This window comes from Rissa tridactyla, chromosome 10 (genome assembly GCF_028500815.1).
Source record: "Rissa tridactyla isolate bRisTri1 chromosome 10, bRisTri1.patW.cur.20221130, whole genome shotgun sequence".
In the NCBI taxonomy this organism is placed as follows: Eukaryota; Metazoa; Chordata; class Aves; order Charadriiformes; family Laridae; genus Rissa; species Rissa tridactyla.
The window spans coordinates 21557856-21579023 of record NC_071475.1 but is presented as its reverse complement, the minus strand read 5'-3'; the positions used below and the strand labels follow the sequence as shown (position 1 = coordinate 21579023).

Here is a 21168-nt window from a genome sequence, read left to right as displayed (position 1 = left end):
ACAGAACTATAACCTAGCTTAGATTCCTCATCTTTGAACATTTCCAGTTTCATAATGTGGTTTTTGAAACAGCTGTCAGCACATAAGATAGGTCATGAGAAATAATACCAACACAGGGCAGAGGGACAGTCTACTATGAGCCTGCGTCCCCGTATTATCTCACCTAGACATGTCATACTTGAAAAGAAATCAGACCCTCGGAGTTACGTTTCTGCACAACACTTGTAGCTTCAGAGAAATGGAAGATATATCTGATGGGCTTGCAGTCTTTCATTTTTTATACAGACTAGCTGACCTGCGAAATGAACTTGAGATTTACACACAAAACTGCTGAAGTATACATATGAGCACACTGCAGTGAAATCTTACAATGTAAGAGAAAGAGGCAGCTTCAGTCAAAGGTCTCTCTGTGCCTCGGATCTTCAAGAGAGTGGCTATAACAAAGTTAATTGGAGATTTATGCTGGAGTTCACCAATTGTTGCAGGTATGGTTTACCGTGTGAGATCTTCCTGTGAGCAAATACAAGTGTCTGTAATAAACACGAGAATAGTAATCAACTAGAATACCGGCCCTTTAAAAACAAGGAACAAATCTGTTCGGTGTTTTTGGCACGTATTTCCATGGAGAGGACTTTCAATTTCCCCAAGCAAGGGAAAATCATCCTGGAATTGATGACAATAAAATCGAAGCAGATTCAAACCCATCCATTCTTGGCGAATATGGACTCGTGTTTTGGGGAAGATAACTTCTCAGAACTATTTAGTTCAGATTAGATTCTGTTATAAATTTTAATAAAAATAATATTTATTTAGGTTTATATAGTGCTTTCCATTTAATGATTTAAATGAATTTTATACAACACTCTCAGTGAACAAGATCACAAAAAGCAAGCAGAACCTGGCAGAACTATTCCATCAATTTATTTACAAAAAGAACTGTCAGAAGTCATGTAGTCCTATGCTGTATACCTGCTACTGCTGCAAGAGTGGGACGCTGCAAAATTAAAAGTCTGTTGTAGCAATGAATGCTCAAATGGTAGTGGAAGAAAGCAGGAGTACGCTGAAAAAGGTATTGTCGTGCAGTTGCCATGTTGGTAGACTTCTGGGAGCATTGTCACTAACTTCTCCAGCACAGGCGGGTGCCTCCTCTATGAGCACTTTGACACGATACGGAGAAACAGTTGTTACCCCTCAAAGAACTGAGCTGAGGGATTATTCACATCTAGTGAGGATGAAATTAGATTGCCAGGTAGGAGACCTGAGTTCAGGTCCCAGGTCTGACAGTGGTGGTTTTGAAGACTTAAGTTACGCCTGATCAAAATAAAAGGCATTTGATTTTACTCAAGGCGTTAAATTTAATGACACAGTAGGCATTCATTTTATTTACACAGTGACAATGTGTAGCAATGGGTGCTGCGTATTTCATTTAAGGCATATTTTAGTTGAAACATATGAGGGTTTAAACACAAGATATCTTGGTAGACAAAGCAAAATGATAAGGGATACAAATATTGTTACAATGGAAACATTATTAGACTTACCAGATGTCAATATGGTTTTAACCATACACAAACGTGCATCTCTTTCAGTGGGAACTCTTATACTATTTAACTGGTGGAGAGCTTGAACAACAATTTTGTTGTAGCCTGGAATGTGTGCTCATGGGTCTGTGCATGTATAGAGTGTGCATCTCACATTTGATTTTTTATATTTCTATTTTAGACTGTAAGCTGACTGCATAGAAATGATTTATTTTAGTGTCAGGTATGTATAATTTTTAAAGATAATTTGGAATTTGGTATCAGGAGTTTAAACTGTTTTCATGAGCTGTTTGTCACACAATGTTAACATTAATTGTTCTTTTTATCTTCTAATTCTTCTGACTATTCAGAGGTGTCTACAGTGCTTCTATATCAATATTTTAGGATTAGAAATACATTTTTAAACTGAATCTTTCAGTCATTTTCATTTATTGTGCTATCACAAAGTGCATCACAAAGTGGTCTCACAGAGAATGTAATGGAGTCCTTTTAGATGATGGAATGAAGTCAAAATGTGCACCTACACTAACATTTCCTTTATTGAGTGACACATTTTCTGAAAATAATATGGGAAGAGAAACATGTACTAGATGGCAGGATCCACTTGGTAATTGCACCCCTCCTTTAATAAACTTCCATGATATTTGATGCAGAAGCCCAGAATCGTTCTCAATACCCGCTAGATGTCACCATTGATACAGAAAAAAATGTGAGGATATATTTTTCTGCCTCTTAAAAGTGAGGCTGGTTTTCTCACCACACCTTAATCAAAGTAGAACTTCGGTCCAAGCCATTCCAAGAAATTTATTATGTTCTCTTAAAGCTGTCCATGCTCTGACCTTGTTTATTAACTGGAAAACCTTGAAAATATTTTACAGGAAACCACACCTGGAATATTCTCTTGAGGCTTGGCCCCGCGTGGTAGTAGGCTTCTCCATTCCTTACCCTAACTTGCTTTCCTCTGCTTCTCTTACATCCAGAGCCATTTGAATTGCCTATTCAGTAAAATAAACTGTTAATTCCTGTTAAGTACCTTGCTAATTGGAAGTTTAAAATAGGCAGTATCTCGTTTTCCTATTTTATTATTATCTACTATAGCTATCACATCAGAGAAGCCTACTATGACAACTTCTCCTGTCTTTATTATTAACACAGTTACACTAAGATTATGGACAAAAATGAAGGGAGAGAAAAAATATTCAGGGAGTTTTTTCCGCCTAGGTTTAGCTGTTCAGTGTTTGAATATTCTTTAATTGTACCAGAGGTACTTGTTATAATAATCATAATTTTTAGACCAATTTTTCAGTTATTTTGTTTAGGTTGCTGTTTCATGTATTAATATATTTTAAAGTCAGAAAAGGCAATTGTCATGATCAAGAGGATAGACTTCTTGATAACTCTAAGTAGCCTTGAGTGAGCATGTTTCAGCAGTGTACACTAATAACTGTAGCTGACTTAGTGTGCTACTTTTTTATTTCCTCAGGGATCACCTAAATTACCAACCGTTTTGGCTGGAATCGCTGTTGCATGTCATAATAGAAAAAAAGATCATAATGGCTGTGAATCTGAGCAATTGTTTGTGACAGGCCACTGTATTGGAGCATATGTTTCAAAAGATGCTCCTTTGTAGTCCAAAAGAAGGCGTATTTTACTACTTGTGCAGATAGTGCTCCTGCAGTGAAAAAGCTGCCTGACTTCTGGAATGAATTTTGCTGCTTCTATATTCTGTCTCTGTATTTTGCCTTTTTTTCTCCTAGATTTGAGTTCCCTAATTGCAGTTTTTCCTGCATCTTACTTGAGACGAAAGTCAACTAATCTCTGAACCTTGTACGATACACTGAAATAGACTGAATTTAAGTTTATTCCTTTAACACTTTTTTCCAATTTATTCAAATGCAGAGATATTAGGGCTTCATTTAATATTGAATACTTTAAGTACAACTATTGACATTCAGGTGTTTAATTCAGAGAAATAAAACTGGCAGAGGATAATAATAGTTTGCATTTAGTTAGTGTATTATATCCGAAATTTGTAAGCATCATGCAAACGTTATCCTAAGTGTTGCATTGTTACTGTAAGTCTTGTCATATTCACTTTACAAAATAGGCACACATGGCACAGAGAGACTCTAAGATCTCAAGATCATTAATTAAGAACACGGAATTCAGAATTTCTCCTCCAACCATTAAACTACCATTTTTTGCTTCTGATGTAATGAAAGTATTACACAGAACATCCCTTCAACTCATCCCACCAAATTCTTTACAGTACTCAATTGAAGGAGTTCCAGTCCCATCAGAACTTTGTTGTTAAGCTAACTGAGCAATTTCAGAAGCAAGAAAGCATTCAGGAAGTGGTAAATTCATCAGCACAACACAATGAATGGGAGGACATTCTTCTTACGTTGAACCTTCAGGGTGCCTCTCTAATCATCCTTCCCAAAATGTATGGAAAAGACTTACATAAACTCACCATTACACGCAAATGTGACTTTAGCTGTTGAAGTTATCTGGTTCTGGGATTTCTTCTTAAAACTAACATACTCCACAGTGTCTGCTCAAAACATTCACTGAGTTCCATAGCAGAAGAATAGGAATGAATGCTTTACCAGTGTGCCACAAACAAGGAGGTGCGCGGTCTTGAGATATTCAGCTAATATAGGGTCTGAGATCTCCTCTGCCTCAATTTGCCTTTCTGCTCCCCAATCTGTATACTCTTTGTTTTATTTTGGTGTATTTGTTCTGTGAAGTTGTCAGCTTCCTGGTAAGTTAGCTCATGCAACATATGCCACTATGGAACTATATTTTCTTCCTTTGGGAAGACATCTATACCTGATCGCACTTAGTAAGAGGGGTTTGATTCCTGTTGTATAACAGTGTGTGTCTGGTTTTGAGAATTAGTTAGTGCTTAGAAACAGTTAAATCAATGGCTGAGCAAATGAATGCTCAAAGTTGGCAGAGTGACTGTTAGCTGCAAACTCCTCTTTGAAGGCTGCCTCCCAGCTTTTCCAGATGAAGCTGTTTTTACAGATGCTTGCTCACGAGGCCCTGAGCAACATGATGTAGTATCGAAGCCAGCCCAGCTTTAAGTTGTAGGTTGCACTGAGATGTCTTCCTGAGATCCCTTCCAACCTAGAGTATTCTATTATTGTGTGTTTCTCCTGAAATATTTTACAGCATTTACAGCATGATTTATAAAATGCAATTAAATATCAAGGATAAAAAAGGTAAACATACTTCATGTATTTTATTTTCTGTTTTGCAAACTTGAGTTGTTGCTCATGCATTTGCCTCATTATAGTAGGAAGAGTTTGCCTACAAGATAAGGATATATGGATTAGTATTGCCACTACACGCTTAGGTTATTTGTAGGAAGATGAAAATATGTGTAGTCTATAATCAACTACATTCTGTAAGTCTAGAAACAACAGCATACCCCTCTTGAATAGATACTGATAGTATGTTGAGTATGGAAAGTCTTAGCAAAATTTCTAGGACATAAAAACACTATTTTTTTTTTCAGTGAAGTTAACATATACAGGTATAAATGAAGCAAGCATGATATCAAAGAGATACAGTAGGTTACAACAGGACTTGACATTTCAAAAAAGTTTACGATTTGAGGGAAGCTATAAATAAACGGTAGACTTTTTTAAACAGTTGAAGCTTCTTTCTTTGACTACGCAAAGTACCTCCACTTGCAGATCTCACTTCACAAGCAGTGTGTTCCCGTGTTTAATGGAGTAAGTTGAAAGAGAAAAATATATTTGGCCAGTCACAGAAATATTATTCTATTTCTTCCTTTTCTGTAGCTGAATAATTTATAATCACTGAAGGTCTCTATTTGTATCTCCAGTTTTTGTTCTACATGAAGAAATAGGTAATCTCAAATTGTAAAATGAGTACAACAGTGTAACAGTTCTGAGATTGCCCCTGAGTTTTTCAGATACCTGATCTGTCTTAGTTCTTCTTCAAATGCGTTAAAGATGTTAAGTGCACATTTCACACTTTTACTAACACTTGTTTATAAATTACAGTTTTCCAAAGTCATCTACTTTACCCATGGTGTTTGTCTTTGAAACCGGAGCTGCTTTTTAGCTCAAAAAAATCAGACCGATGTTAATGAATGTGAAGGATCTTTTTGAATGTCTTCTTGAAATTTTGATTACAAAGAGGATACAGGAATGGATTTAAGGTGGAGTTCACATAGCCCAGCCATATAGTGAACATGTGTAATTCCGAAAATTTTTTATGGCCCTGGAAAGCTATTACCATAAATAATACAAAATAGGGAATCCAGCACAGCATAAAGGCTGCCATTATGACCCCTAACTGCTTGGCTGCTTTCCTCTCCCTGTTCCCATGCACTCCTTGAATGTGCCTTTTGGAATGGGCATGCAGACTTTGCCAGGTTTTCCTCAGGTAAGTCAGTCCTTTGACATCCCTGTTCTCAGTCTTTTCCTGAGGACTGCAGGCTCTTTCACGGTTAGGACTGGAGTGCTGTGTACAGGATACCTCTGTGAAAGTCTGGTTGTCTGATGCATCACTTAAGTCACTGTCTTGTGAGCAAGGCTCCTCTTCATTTTCGTTCTCTTCTGTTACACACACGTGCTTCTTTTCAGCTTTATCTGGCTCAGGCTGGGCAGCGGTGAGAGGAAAACAGCTCCATTTAACGACTTCCCTATTATTCTTGGCAACAAATGCCTCTGAAGACTTGTCAGGATCACTGAAATGAAGTGCTGCCTCCATATCTTTGGGCTGGGGGGAGCTTTGCTTGTCTTTGGTAGAGCTGTTCTCATATAAGATTTGCTTTTGGAGGCAAATATTTTGCTTGTCCTTCCTCTTACTATGATGTGTGGGTTTTTTTTCTGAGAAAGACTGACGTGATCCATTGATGAGCTCTCGGTGCTGACAGTGTTTTCGAACAGCTCTGAATATTTTATAGTAGAACCATAACATCATTATAGAGGGTATGTAGAAATTGACAATGGCTGTCAACACTTTAAACCAGGTGACTTCAGAGAATTCAGTTTCACATTGGTTTTTTTCTACTTTTCTTTCCCCATTATTAGCAAAAACATGCCAACCTAGGATTGGAATGACCCACATGAAAGAGAGCAACCAAACCCCCAGAATCATGAGCGATGCTCTCATTTTTGTTCTATACTTGAGATATTGCAGTGGTTGCTGAACTGAACGATAACGGTCAATGCACAATATGAAGAGATTGAAAATGGATGCAGTACTGGCCACATAATCCATTGACAACCAGAACAAACAGGCTGGTAAGCCTAGAGTCCACACATGACTTAGGAGATAAACAATATTCAGAGGCATAACAGCTGCACCAACTATAAGATCTGCAATAGAGAGGCTGACAATGTATAAATTGCCAACTGTTTGCAGCTTCTTTTCAGTTTTCACAGCACATAGTACTAATATATTCATGACAATAGTGGTCAGTGAAATGCTTCCCAGGAACAGACCTAGAGGAGCTGAGTGAGGGTTAGTTGAGTTGTCTGTTGAGTTTTTTGACATCTTTTGCACAAGAACACAGAATGAAAATCAGAGATGTCCAGGCCTTGGAAATTCAGTCTTGGTTTACACTCCTGGATGAAAACATGGATTGCTTTGTGAATTTTATTTCCAGAACTATAGAAAAAAAAGAAATATGCTCAATCACTGTAGTACTAAAATAAAATAATAAAAGTAATCTGTGCTTCAGTTTAGCACCATCCCTTTTAGGACTTTCCTAAATAATGAATGTATTTTTACATAGGGGTAATTTCAGATGTGCTCTATGAAAAGTACTGGAGCAAGCTCCACAAACCAATCCAAAATGGCTTGCAGAGGTGTTTCATGGGGCTTCATATAATTCTGACCCTAGAGTCTGGAGAAGACATTTCAGTCTTCACTGTTTTAATTTATTATATCTCATTAAATAGCTGATCATGAACCGTAACATAAACTACACATTGGCAAACCAATTTAAGGTGTGTTAATAAAAAGCAAACTAACATGTTTTGTACTAAATAGTTTTAAACAAACCAGTGGTTATTTACATCTACATCTAATAGTTTGAGAATACAGGAATTGAATTTAATTATCCACCAATAATAGGGTATCATATGTGTTCTGGCTTTGGCTGGGATAGAATTAATTTTCTTCACAGTAGCCACTACTGGGCTAGGTTTTGGATTTGTGCTGCAAACAGTGCTGATAATACAGGGGTGTTTCCCTTATTGCTGAGCAGGGTTTACAGGGAGCCAAGGCCTTTTCTCCTCCTCACACCACCCCACAAGTGAGTGGGCTGGGGGTGCACAAGAAACCAGCAGGAGACACCGCTGGGACACCCAACCCTGACTGACCAAAGGGATATTCCATGCCATATGGTGTCATGCTCAGCAATATAAAGCTGGGGGAAGAAGGAGGAAGGCAGGGGACATTCGGAGTGATGATGTTTGCCTTCCCAAGTATGGTTACATGTGCTGGAGCCCTGTTTTCCGGGAGATGGCTGAACACCTGCCTGCCCATGGGAAGCAGTGGTTGAATTCCTTGTTTTGCTTTGCTTGCACGTGAGGTCTTTGCTTTACCTATTAAATTATCTCAACCCACAAGGTGTCTCACTTTTACTCTTTTGATTCTCTCCCTCATCTCACTGTGAGGGGAGAGAGTGAGGGGCTGTATGGGATTTAGTTGCCAGCTGGTCAAGTGACAAGGTATTCCAAACAATAAAAAGACTTCAGCCAGTATCCACTTTCAGCTGATAGAGAGTCGCAAATAATTACTAAGGCTGCAGCCAGTGCCCATGTTTTCACTGGTAGGCAGTCATTCAAATTATAGGTAATGACTAATCTCTTCCTACCCAATTTAGGCTTACACAGATTTCAAACACTTAAAGATGGTTGCCCTATTTTATTTCAAATACAAACTAATAAAATTTCAGGGAAAATAATAGGATTTTTCAGGATTAATAAGCAACTTGTAACTTCTCAAATGTATTTAAGTATAGGGTCTTTTAGGCTGAATGTTACTAGTTAATAATTCAATATTTCATGCTAACTTTATCTCTTCTTATTGCAGTAATCAGGGTTGAAGCTAAAATATTTGTGTGCTTTCTTACAAGAGGTCAAATTCCTTCTTCCTTAAGCTTTACTTACAAGCGCCTGGTATTATGAAAGAAGATGTGTGCTTGGTAGCAGCAGCATCCATAGGCAGAGGAAATACATACGCTGTGAGGTACGAGCTCAGGAGCTGTGTTCTGTAATCCTGTATAGCCTTCAGGTTCTGTCATGCATAGTTCTTCAGTGACAGCTAGTCACAGATGTCAGAAGATCAGAGAGGCCTCAAGCATCTGTTTGAGAACAAGAACAGAAATTACTCCATGGATCTTAAACCAACGTATCTGGTGATGGGAAATGGTTATATCCCAGTCTGTCATTGTATTTGTTTCCACTGCTATACACTGTAACCTCTCTGCTGGAGTTAAGTATATGGGGCACAGGCAAGACAAGAAGTTATGTTAATTGCTTCAGGGACCTCATAAAGAAATGACTGATCTTCACCCTCACATATTTTCATCTAAATTTATGGGAGAGAAGGCAACTTTCATTGAGTCTTCAACAGAAAGAATAACAGCAAAGGCAGGCATCTGATTGCACAGCTCTCCTCAGTTATTTATGAACTGCATGTGGAATGAAAGATAGAGCAGGATACAGTAAATGGTGTTGACTGCTTCCCAGACATTCTCTTTACTACTGCTGCAGTAAGATAGGGTAGGATTTAGGAAGGAGCCTGCAGAACTCCATCTGGAGTACTTCTGCTCCAAAGCAAGCATGAAGGTCTAGTTTTTCAACTCATGCTCTAGTTTTATTAAAACGTCTCTTAATAAAAGGCTTTTATTAAAATGTCTTTTAATAAAAGACAAAGTTTGATTACTTTTCTGTTTTGGAAGAGTTTATACAGGCTATAACAATCCGAGAATGATGTCAGGAGATGCAAATCATTTGAGAACTCTAACAAGAAAAATTCAGGGTAATGCATTTGCTCTTTTAAAAATAGACATACTAACAGGCACTCCATATTTATAATAATTCTGTCTTGTAACATAATTTTCATCACAATGTCATTTGAGCAGTTTAAAGTCCCCGATGGATTTTATCTTCTCTGCTTTTTAGAGAGCTGGCCATGTACTATTAAATTTTAAAGTGAAATTGAAGAAGTGATCTGCTAACCATCATACAGTAATGTTAGATCTAAAATCGCCCAAGGCTCCCTCGCTCTCCAAACAGTGTCCTGACTACGACTATGTTTTTTTCTGTCTAGACTTTGGGTCTGTATTCATTCAGACACGCTACGTTGGTTTAGAAATTAATTTTTTTGTTTTTCAAACTTTAATGCAGTGCAAGCAACTTAGTCTGGCTTTGACCTTCTGACATCTTTCATTGTAGTAAGTCCACTTACATGATAGGGTCTAATGTGGCTGGAGTGGGACTCTACTCAGTAACAACTGTCTACAATATTAATCACTGGAATAGGCTTGCAAGAACCATTTGCCCTAGTCTAGAGTGAGTAGATCTTGAGGCTGCATTAGGATATCGAAGCTTTATAGTAACACTGCATTTTCCATATTGAACAATTTGCGGTCTTCACGTATGATCTTTTACGACCCTGACTTTGTGAGTATTCTCCTGCAAAAGACAGTATTTTAAGGCTCTGGGTAATTTATGGTTTGGAGCATGTTGATGAGAAAAGAAGTCACTCTAAGAGATAACTGGAAGAGGGTCCATACCTTCAGCATGAAAGTGGTATACCCAGCACATACTTCCTACCTATCTAGTTTTCTTTGAAGACAAATGGTACTTCTGTATCCATTAAAAAGATGTAGAAAGAGATTGAGCAGGCCACAAAATGCTTAGAATAGAGCAGAAATGTAATGTTGCCTTTGTATGATCTAGTCCTTGCAACTGTCTCTTTGCATTCCCTAGCATGTAACACCATGTGGTGCTGCTGCTTCTGCCTGAGATCGTTCCAATCATGCAGAATTCTTAACAATAAGTTATGATAGGCATTTAGCAGCGTGTCAGACATACTGCAATCCCACACTCATGTGTGTACAGGAAACAGAATTTGGTCACTTTCTTGAAACTTTTAGGGGCCTGAAGAAGGCTTCCAACACAGGAGTCTCTGTGCATCTTGCACCCGTCAGTGTCCGTGCTTTGTCGATAAGGAGTAAGTTGCAGAGGGCCTACGTATCCCTCTCCAACACAGCCCAACAGAACAGCACAAGAGAAAACAGTAAGCTTCTCCTAAGAAGCAAAAGTGACTGCACACAAAATAGCATGCACAGAAGTTGCATTTAATTGCAGAAATGTTACGTTATTGGTCAGTGCCCTCTAGTACCACTCTGTACTTGGAGCTTTGGCCCTTATATCACAGTCTTGCCCACTAAGCTTACATTGAACTCCTACACGATTGCCACTCTTTTTGCCACAAAACTTTGTCCAATGGAAGATAACTAGAAAATAATAAGACTTGCTCCATATTAAGACATTCACTGATCACCTCTTCTGTGCTCTAGGGAAGACTGTAATCCACAAATTTTTTTCTTAAACTTCCTACCATCATCATTAGTAGTGATGGTACTAAACATCATCAGCAGTTAGTCATCATGAGAGCACTGCAGTAGCAGCTTCTTGCTCTTCACTGAGGCACACACCATTTTGTAGTGGCTGTAGACTGTTTGTGGTATATGTACCGCTGTTCAGGAGCTACTGGTTTAATACCTTATCTGTAACTCAGTTCCCAGTAGAGGGACTGTAATAATATTGAATAAATGTCTTTTAATATTTAGATGGTCTAACTCATTACACTGAGCCAAAGCTCACTAATACAGAACAGATTTTAATGAAAACAATCAGCCTAAGATGTTGCATAGCTCTTTGGAATTTCTAAACCCTGACCTCACCATGAGATGCCTTCTTTAACTTTTACTGTCTGTGAAGAGCTTTTTCTACAAGGAAAATCAGCAATTGTGATTTGTTTGTTATTGTATCAACAGTGATAATTCTTCCAAGGAACAAGGATCTACTGGGAGATGCTAAGTGGATGCCTTACTGACTCATTAGTGCAGGTGCAATCTATTAAGCCCTGACTAAGTGTGAGTAAGTTTCTAGAAACAGATGTTGGCATATCTCTTAGGGATAGGTTTTAAAGAAACTACAGCTACAATAGGAAAGGCTAGGCTAGAACAAAATTCTTGTTTATTGGGCTAAGTTCAAGGCAGAAGGTAAGATTTGATTTCAGATGACTTGTGTTGACTATGTTGTACTTAAGAAACCTATTTGTTTCTAGTGATTTTTTTAAATTATTCTTTAGGTGTTGAAAGTGATTAACACACTAGAGGTTTCATTAATTTTTCTGTCAAAGATTTATTTATTTCTTTGTAAGAAAACAATCCCTAGGCAATGCCTGCCAATATTCAAGGAGTGTTTTTGATGAACAGTAAAGGAAAAACTTGATAACCTGCTTGTTGTTCCCATTCAAGTGACCCAGTATCTCAGTCCAGGAAGGACCAGCTCTTTTTGTTTAGAAAAGTGTCTACTGTTATGAAAGGAAAGACTGGATTCTGTCTATGCTTGAGTACTTCTAGGTAGTCTGAAACAAAAAGACTATGTAATCTGAAGCTTTAGTGTCTGACCAGTGAAATTTTTTCAGTTCTCCTAAATTGTTCTCTTCCCCCCACATACCTATTTTAAGAGCAGCTAGAGTTATAAATGAATCTTTTACTATGTGAACAAATAACCCAGCCTGATATATAAATACTTTAATTCCTTATTTTGATTATGACTCTTCCTTTGTGTGAAGAAACTCTTAACCAACAGATTTGGACACCTGGCTGCCTAGTTTTGCATAAACTTGTATTGCATGCATTTGGTGGCAGAGAATTTTCAGTGGTTCTTGATGTAAATGCTGTCGGGGAAAAATGTGGCCAGAACTAATTAGCAGATGGACATTATTGCAGATGTGCTGAAATCTGCTTTACAGACTAGACTGCAGAGAGAAATTTGCTGTCTGAGTTGTTGGATCAGTGATGTGCATACTGATTTCAGGAGTTGGATGCCCTGGTGCAGGCCTTCAGTGTGCCAGGGTGACTGGCAACAGTACTGTTCCTGGGGAGGTAAAGACAAGCAGGCTGTTTCTGAAGCCTTCTCCACATTTTCACTTCCAAAGAGAATGGATGGTCCCATGCTATAATTACTGCAGTTCTTTTTCCCCTCCTGGTTTCAGTGATTTGCCTAAACGTTATCATGAATAGGCTGTACAGTTTCAGAGCAAGGACAAAGCAGAGCAGGAGTAACGTGGTTAGATCCACACTCCTAAGATATATTTATTCAATTATCTCTAGGAACGCACATGACAACTCATTTTAAACTACTTTAACTGAAGTATCCTTGAATCCATTTATCCTGAATGTGCAGTACACTGTGAATGGTCCTCTCGTGCTGAGAGCAGTGAGTGGGGGACCACTTAATGCAGTATTGCAAAGGGACTAGAGCAAGGCCCTTTCATACAGGAGCTATATTGCTTAGCTGCGGTCTGGTCTGTGACATCAAATTTATCCTTATTTCTCTAACTTGGATCGTGATGTTCTAAGGATAGCAAGCACACCTTATGAACAACCAAAAGACGATGCAGAGCCTATTGTGAAGGGAACTTGAAGTTTTTAACTAAATTCTTGAAGTCTTCAAGGAGGAAAAAATGTATTTATAATTATAACTGTATGATATACTGAGTTTGTAACTTGATTATGTAAGGATATTTTCTTTTCAGTCTAGTGATTCTACTGCGCTCTTGCTATTTTTTATTTGTGTATCTGGATATTAGGGTACAGGCTGTCAGGATTGCAAATAAATACTTCTGCTTTTATTTAATTGAGGAAATATTGCATATGGTTTCCTTAAGTGAGGGATAATTCAAAGAGCAAGAAAATGTCTGGGCAGGCTGAAAGATTTGAAAATATAAGTGAAAGTTCATCTTGGGGCTTGTAGATTATACTTGATATTTTCAGATTTTAGTTTTTATAGAATCATAGCAGTTGCTTCCCCAGCCACATGCATCAATCAATTGGCAGGCTACATGCTGCTGTCAACAGAGATTTTTCTGATTGCTGATCTTTATGCTGTTATTTGTCTGGGGGTCCTGGCTTTAGTAGGAATGAAATTATCTACAATTTTAGCTATCTGCCAACAAAAATTTAGACCTCCACAGCCTTCTGAAATAGTTTTAGCATGAATAACACAAATCATTATATACAGTCATGTTATTCTTCTCATCCCAAGTCTTTAGCTTATTATAACAAGCACTGAACTTTGTGAGGAAATTATTTGAATCTGAGTCACCACTGCACTGTCTGAGCACAAATCTTGATTAAGATGCTGTACTGTGTCTGCTTGTGAAAAGACTTGTCTCTTTCAGAAATATCTGGCTCCGTTGGTGTTCTGACCGTCTCCCCCCACCTCCCCCTTACTGGCATACTGTTCTCTTAAGTGGATTAAGAATACTGTACTGGATCCTATCTTTAATCTTCCTCTCGCTTTGCAATCTGATATCTTTGGGTAACAACTAAGTGCATGTGTTGCTGTTGGATTTCTGGTGGGGGGCAGGAAGGAAAACTCAGCTTTTCATTTTGTACAGTGAGAACAAACATGCTCATTTTACCACTGACAAATTTCTCAGGGGTCATTTAAAAAAAAAAAAAAAACAAAACCACAATCCAAAACGACTGTGTAGACAGTTCTGCTTGGGATACTACAGTAGCGTACCTTTGCTGATCTTCTACTCTTTCCACTTTAAAATAGCATGCTGTCCTTCTCGTACGTGGGAGGAATTCAGTTAGTCTCAGAGTTAACTATCATACTTCTGTGGCATGGCAGGGGGTCAGTCACTTTCCAACTTAGTTGAGAAGTTATATTATATGCCACTATGAATGCATATCACTGCAGGGGAACCAGACAAACTATTATAATGTATCAAAAGCAAATTATTTCTGTAAAATATGGAAGCTTATGACTTCGTGGTACAATTGCAGCTTTACTCTCAAGCAATTGAAAGTTTGAGATGCTTTTTATTGGAGTTGTGCCTACACAGGGGTACTGATTTGAAGCCATCTGGCATGAAAATCATGATTTATGATTTAAGTCTACTTGCTTATGACTTCTCTATGTGGAGAAAAAACTTGTAAAAGAAATATTCTGAAACAAATCTAATCCAACCCAGTTATCTAGTTTAAGCTTATACTAACTTTGCATCCTTCCATCTGATCTTATGTTTCTGTTCTTGGGCACTGCCAAATACAAGAGGCTGTTTTCAAAACATAACTCACACTGTAAGGGCAGTTCTTGAGTGAAGACTGATCATAGAAATACTCCTGTGGAGGTTCTTGCTGTCATTAGTGTAACCAGAGTACTGTCAAAGCTCTTTGCTGTGAGACAGGGCAGTGTGTCCTGCAGAAAACTTCATTCTGGTTTTGATATTTGCTACGTGTTCTAGTGTCTCTGTGTTCTGCTTTTCTTTTTTTTTTATAAAGTCAATTATTTGATCTCCCCAGATGACAACAAATAAAACTTCTACTGTATGGTTCATGTATGATGCTGAGAATATGTGAACCCGGAAGTATATATTAGGTATTGTTTACAGTATATTAAAAAAACCCAAATAAACCTTAGAAAGTGATGATTGGAAGGCATATTCATGGACGAGTGACAATCTTGTCAAAAATGGAAACTGAGTCCAAAATGCAAACGTGTTAGTCTAAGGAAGTGTTCACAAAACTAATAACATGCAATGTACAGCAAAAATCAAATATTTGCTCAAAAAAGACAGTTACCTTTACTATGTAAGGTACCCAAGAATTGAAGTTTAATGTGCATCTAAAACATATTCCTGTGTAAAGAAAACCTTCTGTGAACAGAAAATACTGCAATAGTAGCATTTATTTACATGAGCAAGTATGTCCTAATTAATTTGCATGGATAAGCACACAATTCAATGCTAAGTAATGCTTTACTCTAAATATGAAGAGGCCATGCCAAGATAGGAAGCTAAACACCAAAACTGAATTCAGTCTTGTGAAGTTTGATTTTTGGTATAGAGTGGTTAGGACTGGAAACACTCTCCTAAAATGTATATAACTAGTCAAGGGTTAGTGAATAGTAGTAGAGAGGAAAGATATTTTTAATAATATTTTATTCTTTAAAGAATGGTTACCACTTGTGGCATGCAATCTTACTCTGGGTATGCTCTTATCTATAAACAGTTTATAGTTACTACTCTCAGATTTCACATACTGTTCATGTATAAGTGCCTTCAGAATTTTTTTCCCTTCTGTATTTATGGTACTGGTTTCCCTGCATGTCATCTTTTTTCTGTTTCTTCTCTTTAGAACTCACAAATAGTGTTGAAAGTCTAAATGAATAAGAGTTCTGAGAATTAGAAGCTACTGTTTAATGACACTGTTCTGGGTTCTTAGCGTTATTTTAGACTGAGAATTGACTCTTTGAGAGCATTATTTTTCCATGCATAATTAAGGACAGAGCATATATGTCTTTGATATCTCTACACTGGCGTTTGTGTACTCCAAATCACATTCTGCTTATTTGAATTTTCATCGTCCCAATACTGATGCATATGCAACTGTGTTTTGTAGCTCCTGGAGACATAAATCAGTAGTTGAAAGCAGGCATGGAAAGCAAAGGAAAAGTATAAGAAAGTTATCTTCCTGCGCCTTTTAATACATCCTGCTTTGTGCCAAAGCCGTGACGTTTTCCTTTTTCAGTCCTCTACTTTAGCTTCCCTGAGCTTTACCAGGTCTTTCCAGATCCTCCCTCGCCCCTTTCTTCTAGGGGAGGGGGAACTTAATATCTGGCCTGTATGATTAATATGAGAGCTGCAGGGAACAGCATCAGGAAAGTTATTAAATATCGCTTGTCATTCAACTACTGACAGAACCTTGGCTACAGAAACACTACTTACTATTTACCATGACTGTGAAACGGCATGTCTCTGAAGACTACACGTAACATGCGGGTCAGGCAATGCTCACTACTGAAATATATGGGAGGTTAAGACCAGAATTGTAGGACCTGCAAGTTTAAGCCTTTAACGAGCTAAGATCATTATTATTCTCAGGCAATTTTAGTGCAGCTTAGTAGGGATATAATTGAATTCTCTTTATATTATGAGAAGCTAGAGACTAACTCTTTCTAAATATAGAATCATAGAATTGCCTAGGTTGGAAGGGACCTTTTCAAACCATCTAGTCCAACCATCAACCTAACTCCGACAAAAAAAATCACTAAACCATATCTCTAAGCACCACATCTGCCTGTCTTTTAAATACCTCCAGGGATGGTGCCTCAACCACTTCCCTAGGCAGCCTGTTCCAAGGCTTGACAACACTTTCAGTGAAGAAATTTTTCTGAATATCCAGTCTAAACCTCCCCTGGCACAACTTGAGGCTATTTCCTCTTGTCCCATCGCCTGTTCCTTAGGAGAAGAGACTGACACCCCCTGGCTACACCCTCCTTTCAGGGAGTTGTGGAGAGCAAGAAGGTCTCCCCTCAGCCTCCTTTTCTCCAGGCTGAACACCCCCAGCTCCCTCAGCCGCTCCTCACAAGACTTGTGCTCCAGACCCCTCACCAGCTCCATTGCCCTTCTCTGGACACGCTCCAGCACCTCAATGTCTTTTTTGTGGTGAGGGGCCCAAAAGTGGACACAGCACTCGAGGTGGGGCCTCACCAGTGCCCAGTACAGGGGGATGATCACTGGCCAAGTCCTCTGGCCACACTATTGCTAATACAGGCCAGGATGCTCTTGGCCACCTGGGCACACTGCTGGATCATATTCAGCTGGCTGTTGAACAACACCCCCAAGTCCTTTTCCACTGGGCAGCTCTCCAGCCACTCTCCCCCAGGCCTGTAGCGCTGCATGGGGTTGTTGTGACCCAAGTGCAGCACCCAGCACTTGGCCTTGTTTGTTGAATCTCATACAATTGGCCTCAGCCCTTCGATCCAGCCTGTCCAGATGCCTCTGTAGAAGAACTTTTTAACACTGGTCCTATATTTCATGAGCATTAAAACCAAAAGAGCTAACAGAAGATGGACGCATTCCAAAGAATGTTCTGGCCTTCAAAATGTAAGCTCGGACTTCTATTAAACTCTTCTTCCAGTGTCTCAACTTTCTGGTTTAAGTTGGACTAAATGTCAGTTTTTCCATGGCAATAAACCAGCTTTATTCCTGTGTTAGTGTTTCCCATATATGGATTATTGTTGCCCAGAGATAGTGGGGAAAACCCCATCATGACTGGATTCCTAAAGCTTCCAGATATAGTGTTAATTTTCCCTGCTAGCCTAAACATCAGCAGCATCATCTAGTTCATTATCAATGTGATCTCTTACAAACCAATATTTAAGTGCTATTAAGTAGTGCGGTACTAGAGAAGCCTTATCTTCTCTACTCTATTCCCTTTCTGTAAAAAGAGATTTTTTCTATAGGTGTTAGACCTATTTAATAACTGTTGTAACAGATGAAAACTCTTTTGCGCTTCAATGTAGTAAGCAAAACCACTAGCTGTAAAATCTCTTATAAATGAGGGAAATTTTCCAGTTTAGCGGTGCCTTTAAAGCTGAGCAGCCACAGTGACTGCGGATCTGTTCTGTTATTGCAATCCATTAATCCAACTCACGGAAACAGGACATCTTTCATACATGGATAGCAAAAAATATGTAGTTTTTTGGATTCCGCCTTATATTACTATTTACTCCAACCCTTGACTAACTGTAAAACTAGCTGGTTTTAATCTTTCTGCATAAGAAATGCCATTAACTTTTTAAAATGTAACTCAACCAGTCATTCAAATATCTAGGTCTGTCTGTTTCTTTCCAAGTGACTCGGTGAATCTGGAGCTTCACTAGCCAAAAAATAATACATAATGTATGTAAACAAGAGTTCTTAGTCCTTTTAAATGTTGAGGTTTTATACCCCAGTACTATATCTATTTGCTATGCAGTTTAATAGTTTCCAACAGAAAGAACTGGGTTTGGATAAAGGAAGCTTCGTTGTCTGATAGAGACTACGTTAGCCACTTGTGAAGCCTGACGAAACCATCTATGAATAACTTCTCTGAATTCTGAGGAACTGCTAGATCTGGAGTAAACTTACTGCTTTACAGTAAATGTAATTTAGCTTAACAGAGATGGATTTCTCAAGTTAGATTCGCATCCTTCAAGATGTTCTCTCTTTTCTCCAGCTTTTAGTATAGATATCGAAGAATCCAATGTTGCTATTCTTCACAAGAAGGAAAAAGTCTTAGAAAAATCTTAGAACTCCCCTTGCCCCAGAGTTAGTATCTGGTCAGGATAAGCACAAACTAGTTCATGGTCATACTAATATTGCAATTTGTAATAGAAAATGTCATCCTAATACTTTATTAGGCTCTATTAAAAGAAACAACCCACAGAGTAGTAGTATTAACATTTTATAAAACAGACAACCCTTTAGAGTCAAAGAAAATCCGATTAATATTGTGACTCTCTCCCCACCCCACCCGCCCCCAAGCTACTGAAGTGATGATCAATATGAAATTTCTTCAGGGATTTACCAAAATTAATTTCAACCCAAGTGAACTTTCGGTGCTTTTAAGCTGTAAGAAAGACTTCAGCAGAAAAAAGCACAAGTTTAGAAATCCTAATGGGTGTGAGGACTTACTGTCTCCTTGCACTGTTAACAAAAGTAAACCGCGTTACTAAAAGGTTTGGTTTCAGCTCACTTAGATATGTTAATGTACAAAATAATTTTTTTTTGTTTCTAATTTAGAATATATGTTGAATTATCAGTCTCTTTAAACATCTGGTAACCTTACTGTAGTAATATGATGAGTTCCTTAATATTTTAGCAATAACCCATTGAATGTCCAAAGTCTTCCCATTTCTTTTTTTTTAAATACATAGATATCTGATTTAAACAACCTCCTACCTTTCTCCAAGCAGTTCTAATGTTGACTCTTGAATTAAACAGATGGCTAAGATGAACAGGTGGAGCTGAAGGTCTCTTGCAGCTAGAGAGCCTGGCGCCTTGAAAGTAAACAGTTTAGAACAGCTTATCCAAGAAGCCTGATTCCTCTCCATCATTCCTGCTCAGTGTCTGTAAAGGAAAGGCTGGGGAGGCTATGTGAAGAATGGCCCACGGTATAGTTTTAGAGCAGGTTATGTCCCTGCTATACCCCCCTGCTCCCATTGTCCCCCCTCAGGATGTGGTGGACTTTACTGTATTTGAGAAATGCCACAAGATCTCTATGGAAAATGCATCTAGGATTTTTCCTCACCTGCATGCAAAAGCACGCTTGCCTTCAGAAAGGGCTGAGGGTTAAAGGCAAATTGCTTGATTTCAGGCAAATTGCTATTTCTTCCTTAAAACAAGAAAACAACCCCTCCCTCCTTTTCTTCGCTATGTACTCTTTCATGGATACTTATTATTTGTCAAAAGAAAGATGCTTAAAATAAGGGCATAAATATTTTGCGGGTAAACAGAAATTCACCCTAACCTTCTTCATTCAAGTAGTCAGTGTGACCATTAAGTATAATGGAGAATCTGGATTTTATCCATCATTTTCCTTCCCTTCCTTCCTCTCATCAGAACATCATCTTCAGGCTCTTTCCTGTGCTGGCCCGTAGCGGCTGGGGTCCCTCGCCGCTGCCCGGGGCCGCGGGCAGGCCCTTTATCGGGCACCCTTTGTCCCTGTCGGGTCTGCAACTGGCGCAAGCGTCCTCTGGGGAAGAAAGCTTCTTGTATTGCTGCACCTTTTTTTTTTTTTTTTCCTCGGGCGTGGGGGGGAAATCAGCTTTGTGCGACTTGGATGTATTCAGCCTATTTATGTCTGCTGGCATGGGAGGTCCTTTGCTCCGCGGCCCCCTGTGCCACCCTGGGCTGTGCTGCGGGCGAAAGCAACGCTCCCAGCTATTAGCTAGGGCGAGTCGGATCAGGAGCAGCCAACTTCTGCAAAGTGTTCTTAAGTAATGCTTAGGAAGGGCTGTTATAAATGAAGTGGGTTGTTTTGTTGTTCTTTTCTTTTCCCCCAGCCCTCCTCCCTGCGCTCAGCGCTGCCCGCCCAGACTGGGATGAGCGGGGCCGGGGGTCGGCAGCCTCCCCGCCGCTCCCCTCCCGTCTCCGGGGTGAAGATGCCGCCGCTCTCCCCTCGCCCCGGCTCCCTCTCGTCCCCTTCCCCGGGTCGGTCACTCACCGGCACAGCGCGGAGGAGAGCGGGGACGGGCGGGCGCAGGAAGCCCGGGCTGGGCGGTGCGCGGCTCTCACGGGACGGCGGTAGCCGCGCTCCTCGCCGCTCCCCTCCTCTCCTCTCCTCTCCTCTCCTCTCCTCTCCTCTCCTCTCCTCTCCTCTGTCCCCCGGCGGTAGCCGCGTCCCCGGCGGGGCAGGGCCGGGGGCGGGGTGGGCTGCCCCGCCCCGCCGGTGCGGAGCTGGCAGCTGCACGGCCGGTTTCGCTCTTCTTTCGCCGGTCTTGCGCTGCCGGGGGAAGAGCTGGGCTCTGCCTGCAGCCGCTCTCCGACGAAGGGC

At 39.6% G+C, this 21168-nt stretch overlaps 1 protein-coding gene across 6 annotated transcripts; it reads right to left on the bottom strand.

Moving 5' to 3' along the window:
* Nucleotides 1–1090: 1090 nt before the first annotated feature.
* Nucleotides 1091–20951, bottom strand: HRH1 (histamine receptor H1). 6 transcript variants are annotated; one of them, XM_054216723.1, is made up of 5 exons: nucleotides 20839–20951; nucleotides 19575–19672; nucleotides 15430–15485; nucleotides 8702–8895; nucleotides 1091–7193 (listed from the first exon to the last, which is right to left on the bottom strand). In XM_054216723.1, the coding sequence occupies exon 5, from the start codon at nucleotides 7077–7079 to the stop codon at nucleotides 5661–5663; it is 1419 nt and encodes a 472-aa protein (XP_054072698.1). In that variant the 5' UTR covers nucleotides 7080–7193; nucleotides 8702–8895; nucleotides 15430–15485; nucleotides 19575–19672; nucleotides 20839–20951; the 3' UTR covers nucleotides 1091–5660. The 6 variants fall into 6 exon arrangements, with proteins under 6 accessions (XP_054072698.1, XP_054072694.1, XP_054072697.1 ...); XM_054216719.1 differs by lacking the exon at nucleotides 15430–15485; XM_054216722.1 differs by lacking the exon at nucleotides 15430–15485 and having other exon boundaries at nucleotides 1091–7150.
* Nucleotides 20952–21168: the final 217 nt, after the last annotated feature.